The 19,264-nt window shown below is 53.4% G+C and overlaps 8 protein-coding genes and 1 non-coding gene across 9 annotated transcripts; 7 read left to right on the top strand and 2 right to left on the bottom strand.

Annotated features, from left to right (window-relative positions):
- Positions 1-188: 188 nt before the first annotated feature.
- MVES1_001929 (uncharacterized protein) lies at positions 189-1,449 on the top strand (the record flags this gene model as incomplete). Its single annotated transcript, XM_056206763.1, has 3 exons — positions 189-874; positions 902-1,008; positions 1,034-1,449. The coding sequence occupies 3 exons, from the start codon at positions 189-191 to the stop codon at positions 1,447-1,449; spliced, it is 1,209 nt and encodes a 402-aa protein (XP_056062738.1).
- Positions 1,450-1,493: 44 nt separating this feature from the next.
- On the bottom strand, positions 1,494-3,156 carry MVES1_001928 (uncharacterized protein; the record flags this gene model as incomplete). The annotated part of the gene is made up of 2 exons (XM_056206762.1): positions 1,494-2,917; positions 2,949-3,156. 2 exons carry the CDS (start codon positions 3,154-3,156, stop codon positions 1,494-1,496), a joined length of 1,632 nt encoding a protein of 543 aa, XP_056062737.1.
- Positions 3,157-3,527: 371 nt separating this feature from the next.
- MVES1_001927 (chitin synthase) lies at positions 3,528-6,935 on the top strand (the record flags this gene model as incomplete). Its single annotated transcript, XM_056206761.1, has 1 exon — positions 3,528-6,935. One exon carries the CDS (start codon positions 3,528-3,530, stop codon positions 6,933-6,935), a length of 3,408 nt encoding a protein of 1,135 aa, XP_056062736.1.
- A 221-nt stretch (positions 6,936-7,156) lies between these two features.
- Positions 7,157-8,227, top strand: MVES1_001926 (cytochrome-b5 reductase; the record flags this gene model as incomplete). The annotated part of the gene is made up of 1 exon (XM_056206760.1): positions 7,157-8,227. The coding sequence occupies one exon, from the start codon at positions 7,157-7,159 to the stop codon at positions 8,225-8,227; it is 1,071 nt and encodes a 356-aa protein (XP_056062735.1).
- A 119-nt stretch (positions 8,228-8,346) lies between these two features.
- MVES1_001925 (cytochrome-b5 reductase) lies at positions 8,347-9,360 on the top strand (the record flags this gene model as incomplete). Its single annotated transcript, XM_056206759.1, has 1 exon — positions 8,347-9,360. The coding sequence occupies one exon, from the start codon at positions 8,347-8,349 to the stop codon at positions 9,358-9,360; it is 1,014 nt and encodes a 337-aa protein (XP_056062734.1).
- Positions 9,361-9,489: 129 nt separating this feature from the next.
- Positions 9,490-9,587, top strand: MVES1_001924. The gene has a single exon. It is a non-coding gene; the product is annotated as a tRNA-Asn (tRNA).
- An 89-nt stretch (positions 9,588-9,676) lies between these two features.
- NOP1 (Small subunit processome complex component) lies at positions 9,677-10,577 on the bottom strand (the record flags this gene model as incomplete). Its single annotated transcript, XM_056206758.1, has 2 exons — positions 9,677-9,685; positions 9,720-10,577. 2 exons carry the CDS (start codon positions 10,575-10,577, stop codon positions 9,677-9,679), a joined length of 867 nt encoding a protein of 288 aa, XP_056062733.1.
- A 303-nt stretch (positions 10,578-10,880) lies between these two features.
- On the top strand, positions 10,881-12,331 carry TUB4 (gamma-tubulin; the record flags this gene model as incomplete). The annotated part of the gene is made up of 4 exons (XM_056206757.1): positions 10,881-12,151; positions 12,179-12,216; positions 12,248-12,274; positions 12,303-12,331. The coding sequence occupies 4 exons, from the start codon at positions 10,881-10,883 to the stop codon at positions 12,329-12,331; spliced, it is 1,365 nt and encodes a 454-aa protein (XP_056062732.1).
- A 348-nt stretch (positions 12,332-12,679) lies between these two features.
- Positions 12,680-19,256, top strand: CCH1 (calcium channel protein; the record flags this gene model as incomplete). Its single annotated transcript, XM_056206756.1, has 2 exons — positions 12,680-12,687; positions 12,791-19,256. The coding sequence occupies 2 exons, from the start codon at positions 12,680-12,682 to the stop codon at positions 19,254-19,256; spliced, it is 6,474 nt and encodes a 2,157-aa protein (XP_056062731.1).
- Between the last annotated feature and the right edge of the window lie 8 nt (positions 19,257-19,264).

The raw sequence follows: 19,264 nt of genomic DNA, 5'->3' as shown, positions 1-19,264 counted from the left end.
TCATCGGGCAGGCCTTTGCTTCCGACAAGGCACGGCCATGTCCGGCGGGAATGGCTATGCGGTCGGTGCACTGCTGGTGTTGCTCGTGGACGTACTATGGACGGCATCGAATTATATAGCAAGCGTGTTGCTGTATGTACACATGTGCTGCTTACCATAGAACGCACGGGTACAACAAACCGTTCGCGATGACCTACTTGACGACCGCTGCATTTGTAACGTACCTGATTCCATTTGCGATCCTGTACTGGCGCAATCCACGCGCAGTGGGTCAGAATCTGAGCGATACATCTACGTGGTTTGAGCGGCTTGGTTTTTACCTGCCGCCCATGTATCCCATTGCGCCCACACACGGCTCGAACTTTTGTGAGCGCACGAGCGACGCACATGCGCGACCTCAGCCGCACCCGCACCCAAGCAAGCGACCTTCCTCCATTGATGGAAGGCGGCCGCGGAGCAATCTGCCCATGCGAATCGAAGTGCACGGCTCGCCGGTAGCAGCACCTTCGCGAGGGCGGATTTTGCACAGTGCGCGGTCCTCGGACGAGGCGCGTTTGCTCTTAGACCATGACGCCGAGTCTGGCTATGGCTCAGAGTCCGATGCGGACGTGTCGACGATTTCTGCAGCGAGCACCGTTGCTGTGCTTGCCTCGGAACTTCCGCCATTGTCTGTGGTCGAAACGGCGCAGCTCGCAGTGCAATTTGCGATTGTATGGTTTGCAGCCAACTACTCCTTTGTTGCTGCGCTGGAATACACAAGTGTTGCGAGTGGCACAACGCTAGGGAGTACATCTGGTTTCTTTACACTCTTGCTAGGGAGCATTATGGGTATCGAGGTATTTACTCCTGGCAAGCTCGTGTCTGTTGCATTGAGGTGCGTTGCTGCTTGGCTTATGTTTAGTTTCGTCGGTGTGATGCTTGTAACATGGTCCGATGGGGGCCGTTTGCATGCCGTGGTCGCACACCATGCGGTGCTAGGCGACTTTCTCGCCATTTTCTCCGCGCTTTGTACGTTTGCTGTGCACTTACGCAGGTTATGCCATTTACGTGACGCTGCTCAAGGTACGGATCGGCTCGGAAGACCGCATTTCAATGCCCCTTTTTCTCGGTTTGGTGGGCGCGTTTAATCTGGTTGCCTTTTGGCCCTTGGGACTGCTTTTGCACGCCACAGGGATCGAGCCATTTGCGCTGCCACAGGGCGAGTTTGTCTGGGCAGGCATTTTCTTGAATATGGCCGTCGCTGTCGTTTCTGATTTTGCGTACCTGATCGCGATGCTCAAGTCCTCCCCACTGTTCACCACGGTGGGCTTGTCCCTTACCATTCCCATGGCTGCACTAGGCGACTTGACCCGCTACCAACAGTCCATGGGCATACAAAGCGCGCTCGGCGTCATTTTGGTGCTACTCAGCTTTGGCGTCATTGCGGTGGAAGAAAACCGAACGGCGTAGATACCAAGATACCTTTAGGACAGCGGTGGCTATAGAACAGCAATCTACAAGTCTGGCCGGCACACGCCACATGCTTGGAACATCTTGTGGCCATACTCCTGGCGATGGATGAACCGCGTGTACTCGAGCAAGAAAAGCGCCTGCTCCGCCGTCTCAATTGCGCGTGGACTCCGCTGGCGACGAATCACCTCAATCATCTTTATCACCGTTTGCAACACCTGCACGCTCTCACCCTGCGCCCCGTATGCGACATCGATCAGCGAACAGCAGGGCCGCGGTGCGTGCAAATGGTCGTGCACAGAGACCAAACCCATTTTCAAAATCCATATACAGGCGACCAAGCCTGCACGACCTACACCGCCGCGGCAATGCACCAAGATAGATGCGCCACGCAGTGTATAATTTAAGATGAGCGCCGTCATCATAATGTCAAATTTGACCAGGTCCGTGGGGGCAAATCCCTCGGCTATAGGAAGACGTACAAGGTCTATGCCTTGTGCAGCAACCTCGGGCTCGTACTTCGCAAAAGGCGTGCCAAGCTGGCTAAGCTCCTCGTCGTCCAAGCAGCACACAATAGCGCGCACGCCCAGCGCACGGTAGCGTTGCAGGTCCGACTTTAAGTCGCGACACACACTGCTGCGCCCACGCACAGGGCCGTTGAGGCGCACCTTTTTGCCGGGGCACGACGACAGCAGCATGTTGCCGATACGCGCTTTGCCTTCCCGCGCCGCTTCTCGCTGAGCGAGCTGCTCGCCATACAATGTCTCATACGCATCCTCAGCAGCAGGCGCCACATTGTCGATCACGGCGTCGAGTGCTACAGACGGTGGCAAGCGGATCAGCTGCTCGCCGATAAGCTGACCGCGCAAATGCTCATCCGAGTGTGCCAACGCACACGACAGGCGCTCCGCAAATTTCTGGCGTGGAATTTGCTCGCCGCAGTGCAAGTAGCTGCAAAAAGGCACGTTCTGTTCGTGCTCCGTGTGGGGTCGGGTATCGCACATCTCATCGAAGCACCGGCCAAACGCGCATCCTGCAACTTTCCGGTACGCGGGCGGCAACGCAGCCAGCACCTTTTCTGATATTGATGCAAGGGATTGCGGTGGGAGGATGTAGCTTACGCTGATGGGATGTGAATCGCTTGTTTTGGCGCCACCGGCAGCGCCACTCAGCGCTACTTGGTTCATAGTGTAAACTGCGCTCGCATCCATGCAAGAGAATTGCACAGAGTCATGGAGTGTCGGGTGGGTATCGTGGTCAAATTGTTGCGACTCGGTGTTGGTGTTCACTGTGCGAAATACGCCCCCAAACACGGACTGAACGTTGAGCGCAATGCTTTCGGATGCTTCACTGACATGCGGAAGCCGCCAGCACCAAGAGTCAGACTCATTTCGGCGCTGCCTGCACCTGCTTGATTCTGTGAATGCCGGCTGCTGCAATGTAATCGGAAGGTATGCGTACGGCGCGCCTGTGCGAGTTAGTCGCCGAGCTGCACATACCGCCCTGGCCAAATTTAAGTGTGCTGTATGCACTCAGGTGATATTGGCTTGCGAGTGGTGCAACGTTAATCAAATTGATCCAGTCTCCGCGACCGGAACACTGGATAGAGTGGTATAAGTCATAGGAGAGGCGGTCGCGCTCCACGAGGCCCATTCCCATTGATGCACCCTCCGGGTCGGGTTTCGCGGTCGAAGAGTCCGTAACCATGCACTGAGGATGCACAGGCATAGGCTGTGCGATCGAATCCATCACAGCCCAGCACCTGAGCACAACTATGTGCGAAAAGACGAAGCTCACAGCGCGACTCCACAAGTCAATGCGAGGCGCCACCGGACGCCACCGCCAACGCTGCCACGTGGGCTCGGCCGAGATAAGAACGAGCAAACTCTTCGTGTGCCTTCTTGTTCGCGAGTACAGACTGCCTCCTTCAAGAGGAGGGTGGACCAGTCGAGATGTTTTCCAACCTAAGTCGAGAAAGGACGACTGCAAAATCATTTATTCGTCATCGAGACGCTTGGAGCGACGAGACTAGCATACATGTCCCAGACGCACCACCACCGCTGCGACGTCCTACGAAAATGGCGCGCTCGCATACCCTCTCTCGCCCTGAGCGTGGCCAGCCATTGGCGCCGATGTTAAACCCAGATGGCGAGCCAGGCGATCCCTTTGCAACAGGGCCGAATTCGACGTCTGTGTTGCACCGCTGGTGGCATTATATTTCTATTATAGCGACGTTTTGGGCGCCGCCGTCTCTGTTGGCAATGTGCGGGCTCACGACATCCACTGTGCGCCAAGCATGGCGCGAAAAGATTACCTTGTGTGGCATTGCCTTAGTTCTGATGGGTCTTATTGCGTATATTACCGTGGGTCTCCAGCGCACGCTTTGCCCGAAGAGTCAGCGCGATATTTTTATCAAGGTCAGCGAGGCGGGAGGCTACTTTGGCATCCGTGGAGAGGCCCACGAGACAAAGGAAGGATCGCCACGAAATGGCGGTTCGAGGCTTCCTGCACAGGCTTGGGATGTCCTCGACCGAAACCCTGGCGCAGACTTGACCAAGTACATGGGCCAGCCAGCTAGCAATTTCCCCGAATGCCGTGACTTACAAGGCGCATTTGCGCAACAGTCCTATTGTGTAGACTGGCAAGGCCAGCTTGCTCCATGCATAGGCCAACTCACGCGCAAGAGCATTGCGAGAATGAACCTTGCAAACGCGGACAAGTTCATTGGGTACGAGTGGACAGATATCGAAAAAGGCAACAATCTTGTCGCGATTGACGGCACAGTTGTAGATTTTACCACCTACCTTGCTGGCACTCCCGACTCCATTCCCAATGAGCCTGTTGACTCTGCAATTCGCGAAGCGGTCAACCGCACCGAGGTTGGGCCCGACGGGACACGCCTGTTTGTCAACGACCCTGCCACCAACGCCGCCATCGATTGCTTGAAAGCCAAGTACATTGTTGGCCGGGTAAGCTACATGTCTTCGGGATGTTTTGTGGCCGAGATTGTGTTGTATATTTCGCTAATTGTTATCCTGGGTATCGTATTGATTCGCACTCTCATGGCCGTTTGGTTCTTTTATTTCGGTGCGCGCATGCTTGTCACACTTCCACGCACCTCTCCAAAAGGAAATACAAATGTGAACCGGGTAAATCACCGACTTTCGCACCACATTCTTCCCGCAGACGCCACGGGTCGAGGACGCACAGCCTTGGCGCCGTGGGCCAAGAAAAAGGTCCGCACCGCGGGCTACATTACGCCAAGTGCTGCAGCGCGTGGCCCATCTGGAGAACGCGTGCCTGTACTTCCGGTTGAGGCGACACCGGCAAGTATCGGGACGAACCCGTTTGTAATATGCCTAGTCACTTGCTACTCGGAAGGCTATGATGGAATTAATGCGACGCTCTCGTCGCTCCACGCAACAGAGTATCCCGCCGGACGCAAGCTTTTGTTTGTCGTTGCAGACGGTATGGTCACAGGTTCTGGCCAATCAATGAGCACGCCAGATATATGTGTAAGCTTGATGCAGCCGGACGCGCGTTTCGGTACACCCATACCGATGAGCTACCGCTCCGTGTCTTCTGGAGCGCAGGCGCATAATATGGCGCTTGTATATGCCGGCCACTACGTCGACTCGGCTGGCGGTGAGCCTACGCCGATGGTTGTAGTGGCCAAGTGCGGCACACCCCAAGAAGCAAGTTCCAAAAAGCCCGGAAATCGGGGCAAGCGCGACTCGCAAATGATTCTGATCAGCTTTTTGCAGCGCGTCACGTACAATGACCCTATGTGCCCTTTAGAGTACGATCTGTTTCGCAAAGTACACGCACTGATGAGTGTCACGCCAGACTACTTTGAGCTCTTGCTCATGGTGGATGCCGACACGAAAGTGTATCCTCCCGCACTGCGCATGCTTGCAAACGCCATGATTCATGACGAGCTCATAATGGGTGCATGTGGCGAAACGCGTATCCAGAACAAGCTGCAAAGCTGGGTTACTGCCATCCAAGTATTCGAATACTTTATCTCCCACCACCAAGTCAAGGCATTCGAGGCGGTGTTTGGTGGTGTGACCTGTCTTCCCGGTTGTTTTAGTATCTACCGCATCAAGGCGCGCAAGCAAAATGCGGACGACTGGATTCCTGTGCTTGTCAAGCCAGAAGTCACGCGTGAGTACAGCCAAACGGATGTCGTCACGCTGCACCAAAAGAATTTGCTGCTTCTCGGTGAAGATCGCTTTTTGAGCACCCTGTTGCTTCGCACCTTTCCCCACCGGAAAATGATGTTTGTGCCGCAGGCCGTGTGCCGTACCGAAGTGCCACACACGTTTAAAATGCTTCTCTCCCAGCGGCGTCGCTGGATTAACAGTACCGTGCACAATCTTATGGAGCTGGTTCTTGTGCGCGATTTGTGTGGTACTTTCTGTTTTTCGATGCAGTTTGTCGTCTTCATGGACTTGATCGGTACTTTGGTACTTCCCGCAGCCATCACGCTTACATATACACTTATCGGTCTTGCAGCACGGAACCCCCCGAAAAATTTTGCGGACGCAATTCCTCTCATCATGCTAATTTCCGTTCTCTTCTTGCCTGGTTTTGTAATTGCGACGCTGCATTTCAGACCGCCGTACCTTATATGGCTTCTCATTTACCTCCTTTTCCTTCCCGTCTGGAACTTTATTCTCCCTGTGTACTCTTTCTGGCACTTTGACGATTTTACCTGGGGTGAAACACGCAAGGTGCAGGGCGAAACAAAGGGCGATAGCCATGCTGCTGATGACGACGGATACATTGCGGCACTCAAGGTCCCAATGCGGAAATGGACTGACTGGGAGCACTCTCGTATACGCAAACTGAAACGCGATGAGCGCCGCCGCATGGAGATGGAGCAGCAGTTTGGCAATCAGTTCTATAATGACAGCGCACGCGATCCGAACGGCTATCCATTGCCCCCGCTTTTGATGCATCCTGCGATCGAGGCAAACAGCGACGAGGTCTCGATTCGCACCACCGACACGGACGATGACCGCTGGGGCGACCAGGTCGGCGACTACGACGAAAATCAAGCACCGCCCGAACTTCTTTCCTCGACACGTCCAATGTCCTCGTACATGACCCAAGACTCGTCCATTTTCAATGAGAATGATCTGGAAGACATTCTTCAAGATGGATGGGGCGATGATGTGAATCCATTGCGTGCACCGAGCAAAGGACCATTTCTAAGCATTCCTAATGATTCCATCGTTTCCTTGGACAGGGAAGATATCGACCCTCTTTCCAGCACAAAGTCCCCTACGGAAATGCGCAGCATTCTTGCCGCTTCCTACGAGCGTCCCGACACTGGCCCACTTTCGCCAAACCTAGGAGTCGACTCTGCTACCAACACTGGTACTTCATCTGCTGTGGGGACTGCGCACAGTACCCATGCTCGCAACCGTTCCTATGGCATTCTCCGCCTTGACAATCCTTACGACATGAGTCCTAAATAGTGGCTTTCCTACACTTGTACCATACCCCGCTGAAGTAGTTTGTACAATGTATATACTTCCCGTCGCCAACTGCATTCGCTGCAATTCCCAAGTGTGCAGTCGCAGCTACGCCGCGCCATTTAATCTGGGGCGATCGGGCGAGCAGTAATTTTCGGTCCCTGCAATGAGCTGCATTCTTAACAGCCACGACGATCATGTTGGCGCGAATTCCCTGTGCGACCATGAGTGCCAATATCCGGGTGCTGGTACGCAAATCGATCGCAGCATCGTCGATGGTGTCTATGTGCAGGTATAGCACAACCACACCTGGTACCGACAATGCAAGCAAGCCCATGGATACAAAGAGTGGTACGCTTCCTAGCCGCAACCCCAAGCAGGGTGTGCCATCACGAGGAAACATGACTAAGTACTTCACATTTGGCGTCCTGGTTGGGGTTGCTGGGTACTTTGCACTCCATAAGTTCGACAGGGAGCCCACGTCCCAATTGCTCGACGCTGGCGCTCACGGCGAGCCTGCATTTCACAAAGAGGAATTTCGCAAGTTTAGATTGAAGCGCATCGATCCTCACAATCACGATACCTCGCTCTATGTGTTTGAGCTTCCAAGTGGCAATGTTTCAGGCGCGCATGTCGCATGTGCTGTGGCAGTGATGGGCGCTGATGGTACGCCAAAAAATGACTTTGGCGAGCCTCTTGCCCGAGGCTACACTCCTTTAAACCCGCCGCATACAAGGGGCGAATTTGAGCTCCTGATCAAGCACTACCCTGAGGGCAAAATGACGCAGCACCTCCTTTCCCTCCGACCTGGCGATGAAATTTTAGTGAAAGGTCCACGTGAAAAATTTCCCTACAAGGCGAACGAGTTTGATCACATCGGTATGATTGCAGGTGGTACGGGCATTGCTCCCATGTGGCAGGTACTCTCTGCCATCGCCAGCAATCCTGACGATGCCACCAAAGTGACGCTCCTGTTTGGCAACAAGACAGAGGCAGATATACTGCTCCGCAGACAGCTCAACGAGCTTGCCAAAGACAAGCGTTTTAATATCATTCATTACTTGGACAATCCTCCCGCGAATTGGAATGGCGAGAAAGGCTACATCACTGCAGAGGAGATCAAGAAGCATCTACCGGCTCCATCGCTCGGAGCGAAAACCAAGGTTTTCGTTTCCGGCCCTTCCGGTCAAATTCGGTCTATAATTGGGCCCAAGCGTGAGCCTAACGACACCTCACCAAGGGAAGGCGCGCTAGCCGACGTCGGTTACAGCGCTGAACAGGCTCACAAATTTTAGGCGTCCGTGCGCTTGTTGTGGCATTATGTAATGCTCGCTCGATGACGTCATATTATATAATCACATGGCATATAAGGATGCAGGCTCGCGGGCCATTTCCTTTATCGAATCACCTTGAAATGCTATTCCGCTCGGCTATTTCTACTTCGTGCTCTGCTGCCCGGAGTGCACTGCGTAAGAACGCGCTTGCGAGCGTGAATCTACGCCAGTACTCTGCTACCCCCAAGGCTCCTTCCTCGAATGTTGGTCTTTATTTTGCGCTCGGCGGTGTTGCTGGTATTGCAGCCTGGTACTCTATGGGCGGCTTCAACGGCAACATGAAGCTTGCAATTTCGCAGGTTAATGCTGACTCTGACGAGACAGCCCTTTCGAGTTCTGCGTTTAATGCGCTCAAATTGCTTGAGGTGAAACCGTACAACCATGACTCCTCGATCTACGTCTTTGAGCTCCCCGACAACAAGAGGTCTGGTGTTTTTGTCGCATCCGCTATCCTCGTCCGTGGAGCAGAAGACGAACCTAAGGATGGCAAGGGCAACCCCGTGTTCCGCCCTTACACTCCGATTAGCGCACCGGAGACCAAGGGAATTATGGAACTGCTTATCAAGCATTACCCGAACGGTAAGATGACTGAATACTTGAAAACGCTCAAGCCCGGAGATCAACTCCGTGTGAAAGGTCCGCTCCCTAAGTTTGAATACAAGCCGAACGAGTTTGACCATATTGGTTTGATTGCGGGAGGCTCTGGTATTACTCCCATATGGCAGCTTATCTCGCGCATCGCTAGCAACCCTGACGACAAGACGAAAGCCACGGTTCTTTACGGAAATAAGGCAGAGGAAGACATTCTTCTCCGCGACAAATTTGATTCTTTGAACAAGGACCCGCGCTTCACCATTGTGCACTACTTGGATAATGCCCCCCCCAACTGGCAGGGTGGCAAGGGCAACATTGGTGCTAAAGACGTCCAAGAGAAGCTTCCCAAGCCCACTGAGAACACAAAGATATTTGTTTGTGGACCCCCTGGTCTGATGAATGCCGTCAGCGGTGCCAAGAAGAGCGTCACGGACCAAGGCCCTCTTGTCGGTGTGCTTGCTGAATCTGGCTTTAAGGCCGAGCAGGTATTCAAGTTTTAAGCTCTTTTAGTTTTAAGTGAAATTGAAAAGACGTACGACGCAACGAATGCAAGCAATGCAGTGTGGAAGCCGCTTTCTGGCGTTACCACCACTTTTAATGCTCTATGTGTAGTTTCTTGATCAGTCTTTGACCCATTGGTACAGTGGTTAGCACGTGGAGCTGTTAAACTGGTCGTGTGTACGACTCCAAAACTCTAAGGTCGCTGGTTCGATTCCAGCATGGGTCGTTTTTTTAACTTTTAGTATGGTATGCATACTTTACAGCTGCGTACATGCTCGAAACAATCACGATGCTAAAACTAGAGTACGTCTACATTCACTTATGCTGGGAATGTCAGTAAACTGCACCTAATACGTACCCTCTGGTATTGTGCCACCAGCATAGCGTGGTCACGCTCATAAGGCTCCAGCGTAAGCTGCTCCCTTGGGCGGAAAGACTGATGTAAGACAACGGGGAGCCAAGCACGTACGCTCTTCTTCAGTTTATTCACCTCCTCTGCAAAAACAGCCTCCGGCACAGCAGTAGAATCGATACAGCTGGCTTTGATCGAAATGACAACATTTCCTCCGTTTTTCAAAAAGTATTCCGCGTTGTATGCAACAATGCGCGCCTGGTCGGGCTGTGCGACATCGGCAAAAATGACATCCACACTGCCGACGAGCATGCGGTACTTGGCCGGGTGGCGAGCATCCTCAATAATGGGAATCACATTTGTCCGTTTCTTCGCCATATTGATCAAGTCACGACCTGACCGGTGCGAGAATTCGACTGCGTATACAATGCCATCAGGTCCCACGATATCGGCAACATGACTCACACTTGTGCCGCTTGCAGCGCCGAGGTAAAGCACCTTGGCGCCAGGCTTGATGTGAATATTGTCCAGACCACCAAGCACACCCGCAGCGAGCTTCGAACGGAATGGGTTCCACACGCGGTACTCAATCTTTGTAGCAGGGACGCCATCCTCATTTGCAGGTGACTCAACAGAAACACGCTTCTCGCCATACACAGAGTCGCCAGGCGCCAGATTCTTGGTCACCAACAAGTGCTCCTTGCCCTCCGCAACAAAGACACCTTCATGACGATGAGGCTTGACAACAACATTGGAGCCGCCACGCGCGCCTCTTGCACCACCACGACCGCCGCCGCGACCGCCGCCGCGACCGCCGCCGCGACCGCCGCGCATGCCACCACCACGCATGCCACCGCCACGCATGCCACCACGAGTTCCCATACCTCCACCGCGTCCGCCGCGCATACCGCCAGGTGCGCCGCGGCCAAAACCGCCGCGTCCACGAGGCGCACCACGTCCACGATCACCTAGTTGTAAGTTTTCAATGCAGACAATGCATACCGAATGCCATCTTTCTTTTCTTTCTAAATGCACGTACGCAAGACGTGCACGCTAAGAAAAAAAGCCGGTGGCCCGCCTGCCTTTTTTCCTTGCGGCACATGGGCATTCACGTGACTCAAAATGAAGCGCGTAGCGCGCAACAGCAACGCTGCTTGCCGTGCGGAGATGCCGCGCGAAATTATTACGCTGCAAGCGGGCCAATGCGGCAACCAAATAGGGTCCCAGTTTTGGGAGAATTTGTGCCGTGAGCATGGTATAGCGCAGGATGGTACACTGGAGGAGTACGCATCGGAAGGCCTTGCAGAAGACCGCAAAGATGTGTTCTTCTACCAGGCGGACGACGAACATTATATTCCCCGCGCAATTCTAGTTGATCTTGAGCCTCGAGTGATCAATAACATAATGACAGGCCCATACAAGAGCTTGTATAACCCTGAGAATGTATACAGCAACCAGTCCGGGGGCGGAGCGGGCAATAACTGGGCGCAAGGATACGCAGCGGGCGAGAAGGTTGCCGACGAGCTGATTGAGATGGTCGATCGCGAGGCGGATGGCAGCGATAGTCTCGGCGGTTTTTTTCTGTTACATTCTATTGCAGGGGGTACAGGGTCGGGGCTCGGTTCGTTTTTGATGGAACGTTTGAACGACGCGTTCCCAAAAAAACAGCTTCAAACATACAGTGTATTTCCTAACTCGGAAGAAACGTCGGATGTGGTGGTGCAGCCGTACAACTCTGTGCTTACAATGAAGCGCCTTGTGAACAATGCGGACAGCGTTATCGTGCTGGACAATGCACAACTCAGCCGCATTGCGAGCGACAGACTGCACCTGCAGAACCCATCGTACAGCCAGACCAACCAGCTTGTAAGCACAGTTATGAGCGCTTCGACGACAACACTGCGCTACCCCGGCTACATGAACAACGACTTGGTAGGAATCCTCGCGTCGCTAATCCCCTCGCCGCGCGCGCATTTCCTTATGACCTCCTACACACCATTCACTTCCGACACGGTGGATCGCGGCAAGGACACAATGAAAACGACGGTGCTTGATGTGATGCGTCGTCTTCTGCAGCCCAAGAACAGGATGGTGAGCATTTCTGGGGCAAGCAAGTCCAGTTGCTACATGTCGGTCATGAATATTATCCAGGGCGACGTCGACCCGCGCGATGTGCACAAGAGCCTGCTTCGGATCCGGGAGCGGCATTTGGCGAGCTTTGTACCGTGGGGCCCTGCAAGTATTCAAGTCGCGCTTTCGCGCCGCAGCCCGTACGTGGCGAGCTCACACCGTGTGAGTGGCTTAATGCTTGCAAATCATACGGGCATTGCGGGTCTGTTCAAACGCACGGCAGACCAGTACGACCGTCTTCGCAAGCGCAATGCATTCCTAGACATGTACAAACGTGAATCGTTGTTTTCTGGTGATCTTACTGAATTGTATGTACTGGACGCGACTGACTCCAGCGACGAAGCACGCGAGACAGTAGCCGAACTCATGGCCGGTACGTTGTCGTTACTGATTGCTTACGCCAGAATACCGTGCGGCGGAACACGCAGACTGTTTGTACTCCTCTTATACTCACCCCAGACATTACCGGACCCGATGCCGCGCCGTAGCTCTTCCCAGTTGCTGTATTTTACACATGCTCCACAGCCCCGCCGAAACACGTTCTTGATTGGACGAAATGTGCGCATTGCAGCCCCGCCACGCTGCAATCGCGCTGTGCCAGCAGCTCTGGTACTTTGACGAGGGGCTTAATAGATGCGCCCATGCGTGCAGTAACATACCATGCATAGCCGCAGCTCTATTGATGGCACAGAACGACAAGAGCCTATTATGCCGAGCGGCTCTGCCCAGCCGACGCAGTTTCCTGCCAGGCAACAGGTTCGAGAGCCGCTTGTCTCGCCGGCGTCTTCGTCGCGCGCCCCTTCGAGCGTCGATCTGGGCGCGGATCTGGACCGGGTATGGTCAAGTCCGGAGTCGATATCTACTTCTTATGCGAATAGGAACCGACCAATGCTCCGCCGACAACGCAGTCGGCATCGGCCGGCGCAGGATACGTTGCCTCGACAAAGACTTAGCTTTTCGCAAGCAGACGAGAAGCATTTTTTGGACAACTATGAAGAACGTGAACACTTGAGTGATGACTTTGAATACGAGCCTTCTGTAACGACGAAACGCTCCGATACAAACCCTCGCTACTCTTCTTCGAGCGTTCTTCTCGATGCGTTTGAAGCATACCAACTCTCGTCAGACGATATCGAGAATGGCGCAGACCACGCCAGTTTATTGGCCAACCAAAAGAGTGCTGGCTGGTCAGAATACTTGCCCACAGATGGGATCGATGAACACAGTCAAGCACCCTATGGACCAGACGACGAGGAGAGCCGCGATGAAACCACCCATTCGCGGCATTGTTTGCGCCACGCGAGGCGATCCGAAGCGCGTCTTTCTGACTTCTTCCACAATCTTGTTGATTCTTCGCGTCATGCTGTATCGCAGGCTAATGAGCAGTTGCGAAACACGCACAAGTTCTCGCGGCGGAACACCAGCGACGCTGCTGAGCAACAATGGCTTCCCATGAAGGAGACAAGAGAGAGTAGCGTGCCGCTACACACAGTTCCACTTCACGAGCAGCTGCGTGGCAAGACGCTCATGTACTTTGGCCCGACGCATCCACTGCGCGTCATGTTGGCCCGGCTCCTCTTTTCGTGGTGGTTTGAGCCACTGATACTAGCTATAATTGTGATGCAGCTAGTTGTGCTCATTATCTCTTCAAGCCGAAACGTGGTTAAGCACCCACTGCTCGACGACTGGCTCAGCGGCCCCGAGGCAGTGGTTTTGCTTGTCGTTTTTTCTATCTATACCATGGAAATGGGTGCGCGAATCATTGTTTCTGGACTCTTGATTGATCCGCCGCCGCTTACAAACGCTCAAGGACGCAGAGGATCCGTTGCGTCTGAGTCCAGTAAGGAGGGGTTGGAGCACGACGAAGTGCCTCTGCACATGCAAAGCAACACGCGATACGTACTGGGCCAGTGGCTTATGCAACTGCGCCGCTTTCTGAAGCGTGAAATGTATCCGTACGGCCCACTCGCACGCGAATACACAGATTCGCACACCAGCCGCTTTCAGCCCACTGAAGGCGTTGCCAGAGGCAGGCAGGACGTTTACGGAAATGTGGACCATCGAATTGGTGCGCCTTTCACTGTACCCTACGCGCGCTCGTATGCAGAAGAGCGCAGCCCTTTTTTTACCGTCTGGCGCTCTTTTCTCACTGTTTGCGTGCGATTTACGCATTCCATTACGGGCGACCCAGCGGAAATGACAAACCGAGCCTACCTTCGCCACAGCTGGCAACGCGTGGATATCATCTCCATCATTTCCTACTGGATTGCGCTCAGTTTGCAAATCTCTCACACGCAGACTATGCCAAACCGTCATATTTACTTGTTCCGAGCGCTCTCCGTATTGCGATGTGCGCGCCTTATGATGGTGCCGGATGGTACGGCAACCATCCTGCTCTCGTTGAAACGAGTTGCGCCTCTCTTGTTCCGCGTTGCCTACTTCATGTTGTTCTTCGTACTTTTATTTGCGATTATCGGCACGCAGAGTTTTGAAGGCTCCTACCGCCGACGATGCGTATGGATCGGCGACTTGAATAACGAGCCGGGGATGAATTATACATTGAGCCAGATTTGTGGCGGATCGTGGGATCCGCGCAACAGTTCTGCGAAAATGGGACATGTCGAGTTTGACGGTGGTTTTACCGACAATCATCCCAAAGGGTACATTTGTCCCTACGGACAGTTGTGTGTCGAGCAAGCCGAGAATCCGTACAACAATGTGCTGAGCTTTGACAATGTGTTTACCTCTCTTCTCGAGGTCTTTGTTGTCATCTCGCTCAATGGCTGGTCAGATATCATGTATGATATGATCGATGCAGACTATTACAGCGCCGTGATTTATTTCATTTTCGGTATTATGCTGCTCAATTTCTGGCTGGCCAACTTATTTGTCGCTGTGATATCCCATTCATTTGCTTCGCTCAGTGCCCAAACGCAGCACAGTGCGTTTGCTGCGATTACGATTCACGGAGAAGAAGAACAGGTCGCTGCCGAGCAGCAGCAACCTCCAGCGCAGCACGCACGACGACAGCAATGGCATAAAGCACAGATGTACAAGCGACTTTGGGGCTGGACCAAGTATTTGTGGTTGGTTGCGATTATCCTGAGTCTTGGCATCCAAGGCTCCCAATCCTCTTACCAATACCCAGACACGGTATTGTGGCGAAGACGCGCCGAACGAGGCCTTACCATCGCTTTTGACGTGGAGATTGTCTTGCGCTTCGTTGCCTACGCACTGGACGGCACAGCGCAAGAGTTTTTCCGGCGGCGCCATAACCTGCTAGATTTTTTCCTTGCAGTGATTACCAGCATCATTCAGATCCCTGTTGTACACAGATCTGGGTGGTACCCCTGGCTGACCTTTTTTCAATTGGCCCGCTTTTACCGTGTGATTGCCGCGATCCCACGCATGCGGCTGATGCTTTTGCGTGTCGTTGGTTCCGTGAGTGGTTTATTGAACATGATTGTTTTTTTGTTGATGATGATTTTCATGGCAGCACTGTTCAGTATCCAGCTCTTCCGTGGCGATATTCGGGATGTAAGTGTCGAGGGCGAGCAAGAAGAAATGGTCTGGAAGCAGCTTTTCAATGGCTTCCTGGGCGTCTACCAAATTTTTTCCTCAGAAAACTGGACACATGTGCTGCTCAATGTGATTAGCAGTGAAAAACGGTTTAACCAACAAGTCATCTCGGGTATCTTTCTTGTGTGCTGGTTCATTTTTGCCAACTTTATCGTGCTCCAAATGCTTATTGCCGTAATCAATGAAAACTTTCGCGTTGCCGAAGGCGACAAGTACAAGCGACAGATGGAGCGGTACCTTCGGCGATCGGAGCCTGTGCCGCAATCACGTATGGTCAAGTTTATGCAAATGTGGAGCCCATTTCGAGCACAGCGTGCGCTACCCCAATTGGCGGCACAGGGCGAAGCAGAGGCACCGAGCCATCTTATGTCGGTGAGTGCCATTGCTGGAGCGTCTCCTGAAAAAGACGAGGACGAGCCGCGCAGTCTGTTCATGCAGCTTGTCACACCAGACCGTGCGGGCCAGGCGATGGATACTTTGCAGCGCATGCTCCGCTTGGATAAACCACACGAGCATGCGCATCTTAAATCGATCCAAGCGCGCATGCTGAGTGGACGTGGCCGGAATAACAACCATCCTGCCATGTATGATTTTGAGCATGTATACTACGAAGAAGACGAAGAAACGCGTTTACTTGCGGGCCAGCAAAACATTCGGAACATGCGCGAAGACCTCGGCTTGATAGACGGGGACCAAGATCGCCAGGGGTTTTTGGAGAACTATGCGAATCAGCCGCACAATGAGCGCATTCAACTCGCCCGAACGATTGCCGAGTATCCCATGTACGATCGCTCTTGGTTTATGTTTAGTAGTCGGAACCCAATCCGCCGCTTTTGCCAGACGTTGACGCCGTGCTCCCACGGCGAGCGTCTCTTTGGCCGCCCAATGTCCCGTCTCCGCAACTACATCTTCCAGACGATAATATTTGGTGCCATTGTTGGCTCTGTTGTCGCAGCAGGGATTGCGACGCCCAAGTACAGGAAGCATTACTACGCCGAGCACGGAACCATCTTTAAAACGTGGTTCTCTGGCGTGGAGCTGAGTCTCTCTGTCATTTTTGTGCTCGAGTTTTTTGTGAAAACAATTGCGGATGGATTCATCTTCACTCCCAATGCGTACATATACAACATCTGGAACCTTTTGGACATGTTTGTGTTTATCGCGATTTTGATCAATGTTATCAGCGAGTTTGTCGTTGTTGGCGGTGTCTCCAACTTTACGCGCGCACTGAAAGCTCTCCGTGTATTGCGCCTTATTAATTTGTCGTCCCTTATGCGCGATACGTTCCATGCCGTCATGATTGCCGGTGCTGGCCGTATTTTGGACGCGGCCATGCTTGCGCTCTTGTACATTATCCCCTACGCCGTCTGGGGACAGAACTTGTTTGCCGGCCTGCTCTACGCATGCAACGACGACAGTCCTGGCATACTGACCAAGCTGGACTGCCACGGCGAATACTCTTCGCAGCCCCTAAACTGGGCGTTTCTTGCGCCAAGAGCATGGAAAAATCCCACGCAAGGCAGTATGTATTCCTTTGACGACTTTAAGAGCTCGCTGTTGATCCTTTTTGAGATCGTCTCTTTGGAAGGCTGGATCAACGTCATGACGGCCGCAATGAGCATTGTGGGCCGAGACCAGCAGCCACAAGCGGACCATTCTCAGCACAATGCCATCTTTTTCCTGATTTACAATTTGATCGGAGCGGTGAGTGTCTTGACTCTGTTTGTCTCTGTGATTATCGAAAACTTCCAGCGATACTCTGGCGCGGCGTACCTTACGACTGAGCAGCGACAATGGGTGGACCTAAAACGCCAGCTGTTGCGCCAAGGTGCCTCGAAGCGGCCTAAGAATATCCCAACCAATGCGTTTGCCAAGTGGTGCTACAACGCAGCGACCAAGAAGAAAGGCTGGTGGCTGCGTTCCATGACGCTGATGCACTTGTGCATCTTGATCATCCTCATGACGCAAAGCTTTGACGATAGTTTTTGGGCCCGCCGTTTACGCAGCGGCATCTTTATCATCTGTGGCCTTGTCTACCTGCTTGACATTATCGTTACGCTGGTTGGGCTTGGTTTTTCTGGGTTCCGACGCAATCTATGGAACTGGTACGACGTTGTGGTTGTGTGCGGCGTGTTAGGAACCACCATTCCCGCCTTGGTCCTCCCCGACTCGACCAAAGTCTACGCGCAGCTCCAAAAAATATTTCTTACCGGCGTCGCGCTCAAGCTAGTCCAGCGCAACGATGCATTGAACCAGCTGTTCAAGACGGCCATTGGCAGTCTCCCTGCCATCTTCAGTATTTTCCTCTTGTGGCTCACCATGTTTTTTGTGTGGGCCATCATGCTCGTGGAAATCTTTGGCCTCACCAAGTGGGGCCAAAATGAAACCCACGCGAAGAATTTGTCTTCTTTGTGGGGTACATTGGTATTTTTGTTCATGACGTCTACAGGCGAAGGCTGGAATGGGTACATGCACGACTATACCGTGCAGCCGCCGATTTGCACGCCGTCCAGTAACTATTTGGAGTCAGACTGCGGCAGTTTGGCTTGGGCCTACTTTTTGTTCATCACCTGGAACATTATCTCCATGTTTATTTTTCTCAACATGTTTACGGGTACTGTGGTGGAGAACTTTTCCTACGTGTACCATTTGCAAGGAAGCACTGCGCTATCGCGCGAACAGATGCGCATGATCAAAGATGCGTGGCGTAAATTCGATCCCCAAGGTCATGGCTACATCCAGCGCGACCAAATCATTGCGTTCCTCAGCCAGCTGACGGGCATGTTTGACGTGCGTCTCTATCCAGCGGACGCGCGCATCGACGCTATTTTGAAAAAGACACGCGTGCCAGAGAGGACGAGTGAACCGCCGTCGCCCGTATCCAGCGGATGGACCCGACTTGGGCTCCATCTCCCTCGCAGTCCCCGGAGTTTGCGCAGGCCGCGCAGCCGCGAATCGGACACCACCTCGAGCAATCTTTCGCCCACACGGAGTACGACACGCAACGATACCTTGATGCCTTTCTCGTTTGAGTGGCCCGATGCAAACATAGCGTCCGTCCACATTGAGAGTGGCGTTGATTTGGACAAGCTCGAGTCTGTGCTGCGCTCCATGGACTCGGAAGACTTGGCGATGCGGCGCCAGCGGCTGAACCGGATGTACCACGAAGCGCTTTTGTCCGACAAAGGCAAAGGCATCTCGTTTACCTCGATGCTTTTTATCCTTGCCTACAACAAAATGTGCACAAAGCCAACGAATATGGAGATTGCCGAGTTTATTGACCGCCGCGCGCTCATCGACCGTATCGACAGCATCATTTCCTTGGAGCGCGTCCGGGGCATGCTTCGTACAGTCTACCTCCGTCGCCGCTTCCTTGCCGCTCGTGCTGGCGAGGAGATCTACACGCGCATCGCAATTCCCAGCGATGAGCGTGGTTTTCCCACCATCACAGTCGAGGGCGACACAATGCCCGCGCGCCCGAAAGTCACCATCGACACCCGACTCGACACGCTGGGCAGCGCGACGCCCCCAATGTCCCGCGAGAATTTATTCGATCGCGACGTTGCTGACAGTGAGTACGACATCCACTTGACCCCGCTTTCTGCGTCGTCTTCTGCAGCAAGACGTCGGGCATTGCGGAATGCAAATCCATTTCTGTCGGACGACGGAAGTCCACGCGGATCCCACCATGCGAGCTCCTCCTCTGTGCAAGCCCATATACCCTCTCCTACGCGTGAAATGTCCATGTGGGACAATGTCATTCGGCGCTTGTCCCCCGAAAGGGAACCAAAAGACATGCCCCCCTCTCCCCATGGCACGCACGACGACCCGTAATACCATAG

The sequence above is a fragment of the Malassezia vespertilionis genome, chromosome 3 (assembly GCF_029542925.1).
Source record: "Malassezia vespertilionis chromosome 3, complete sequence".
Taxonomy (NCBI): Eukaryota; Fungi; Basidiomycota; class Malasseziomycetes; order Malasseziales; family Malasseziaceae; genus Malassezia; species Malassezia vespertilionis.
This window is presented reverse-complemented; position numbering and strand designations above follow the sequence as displayed.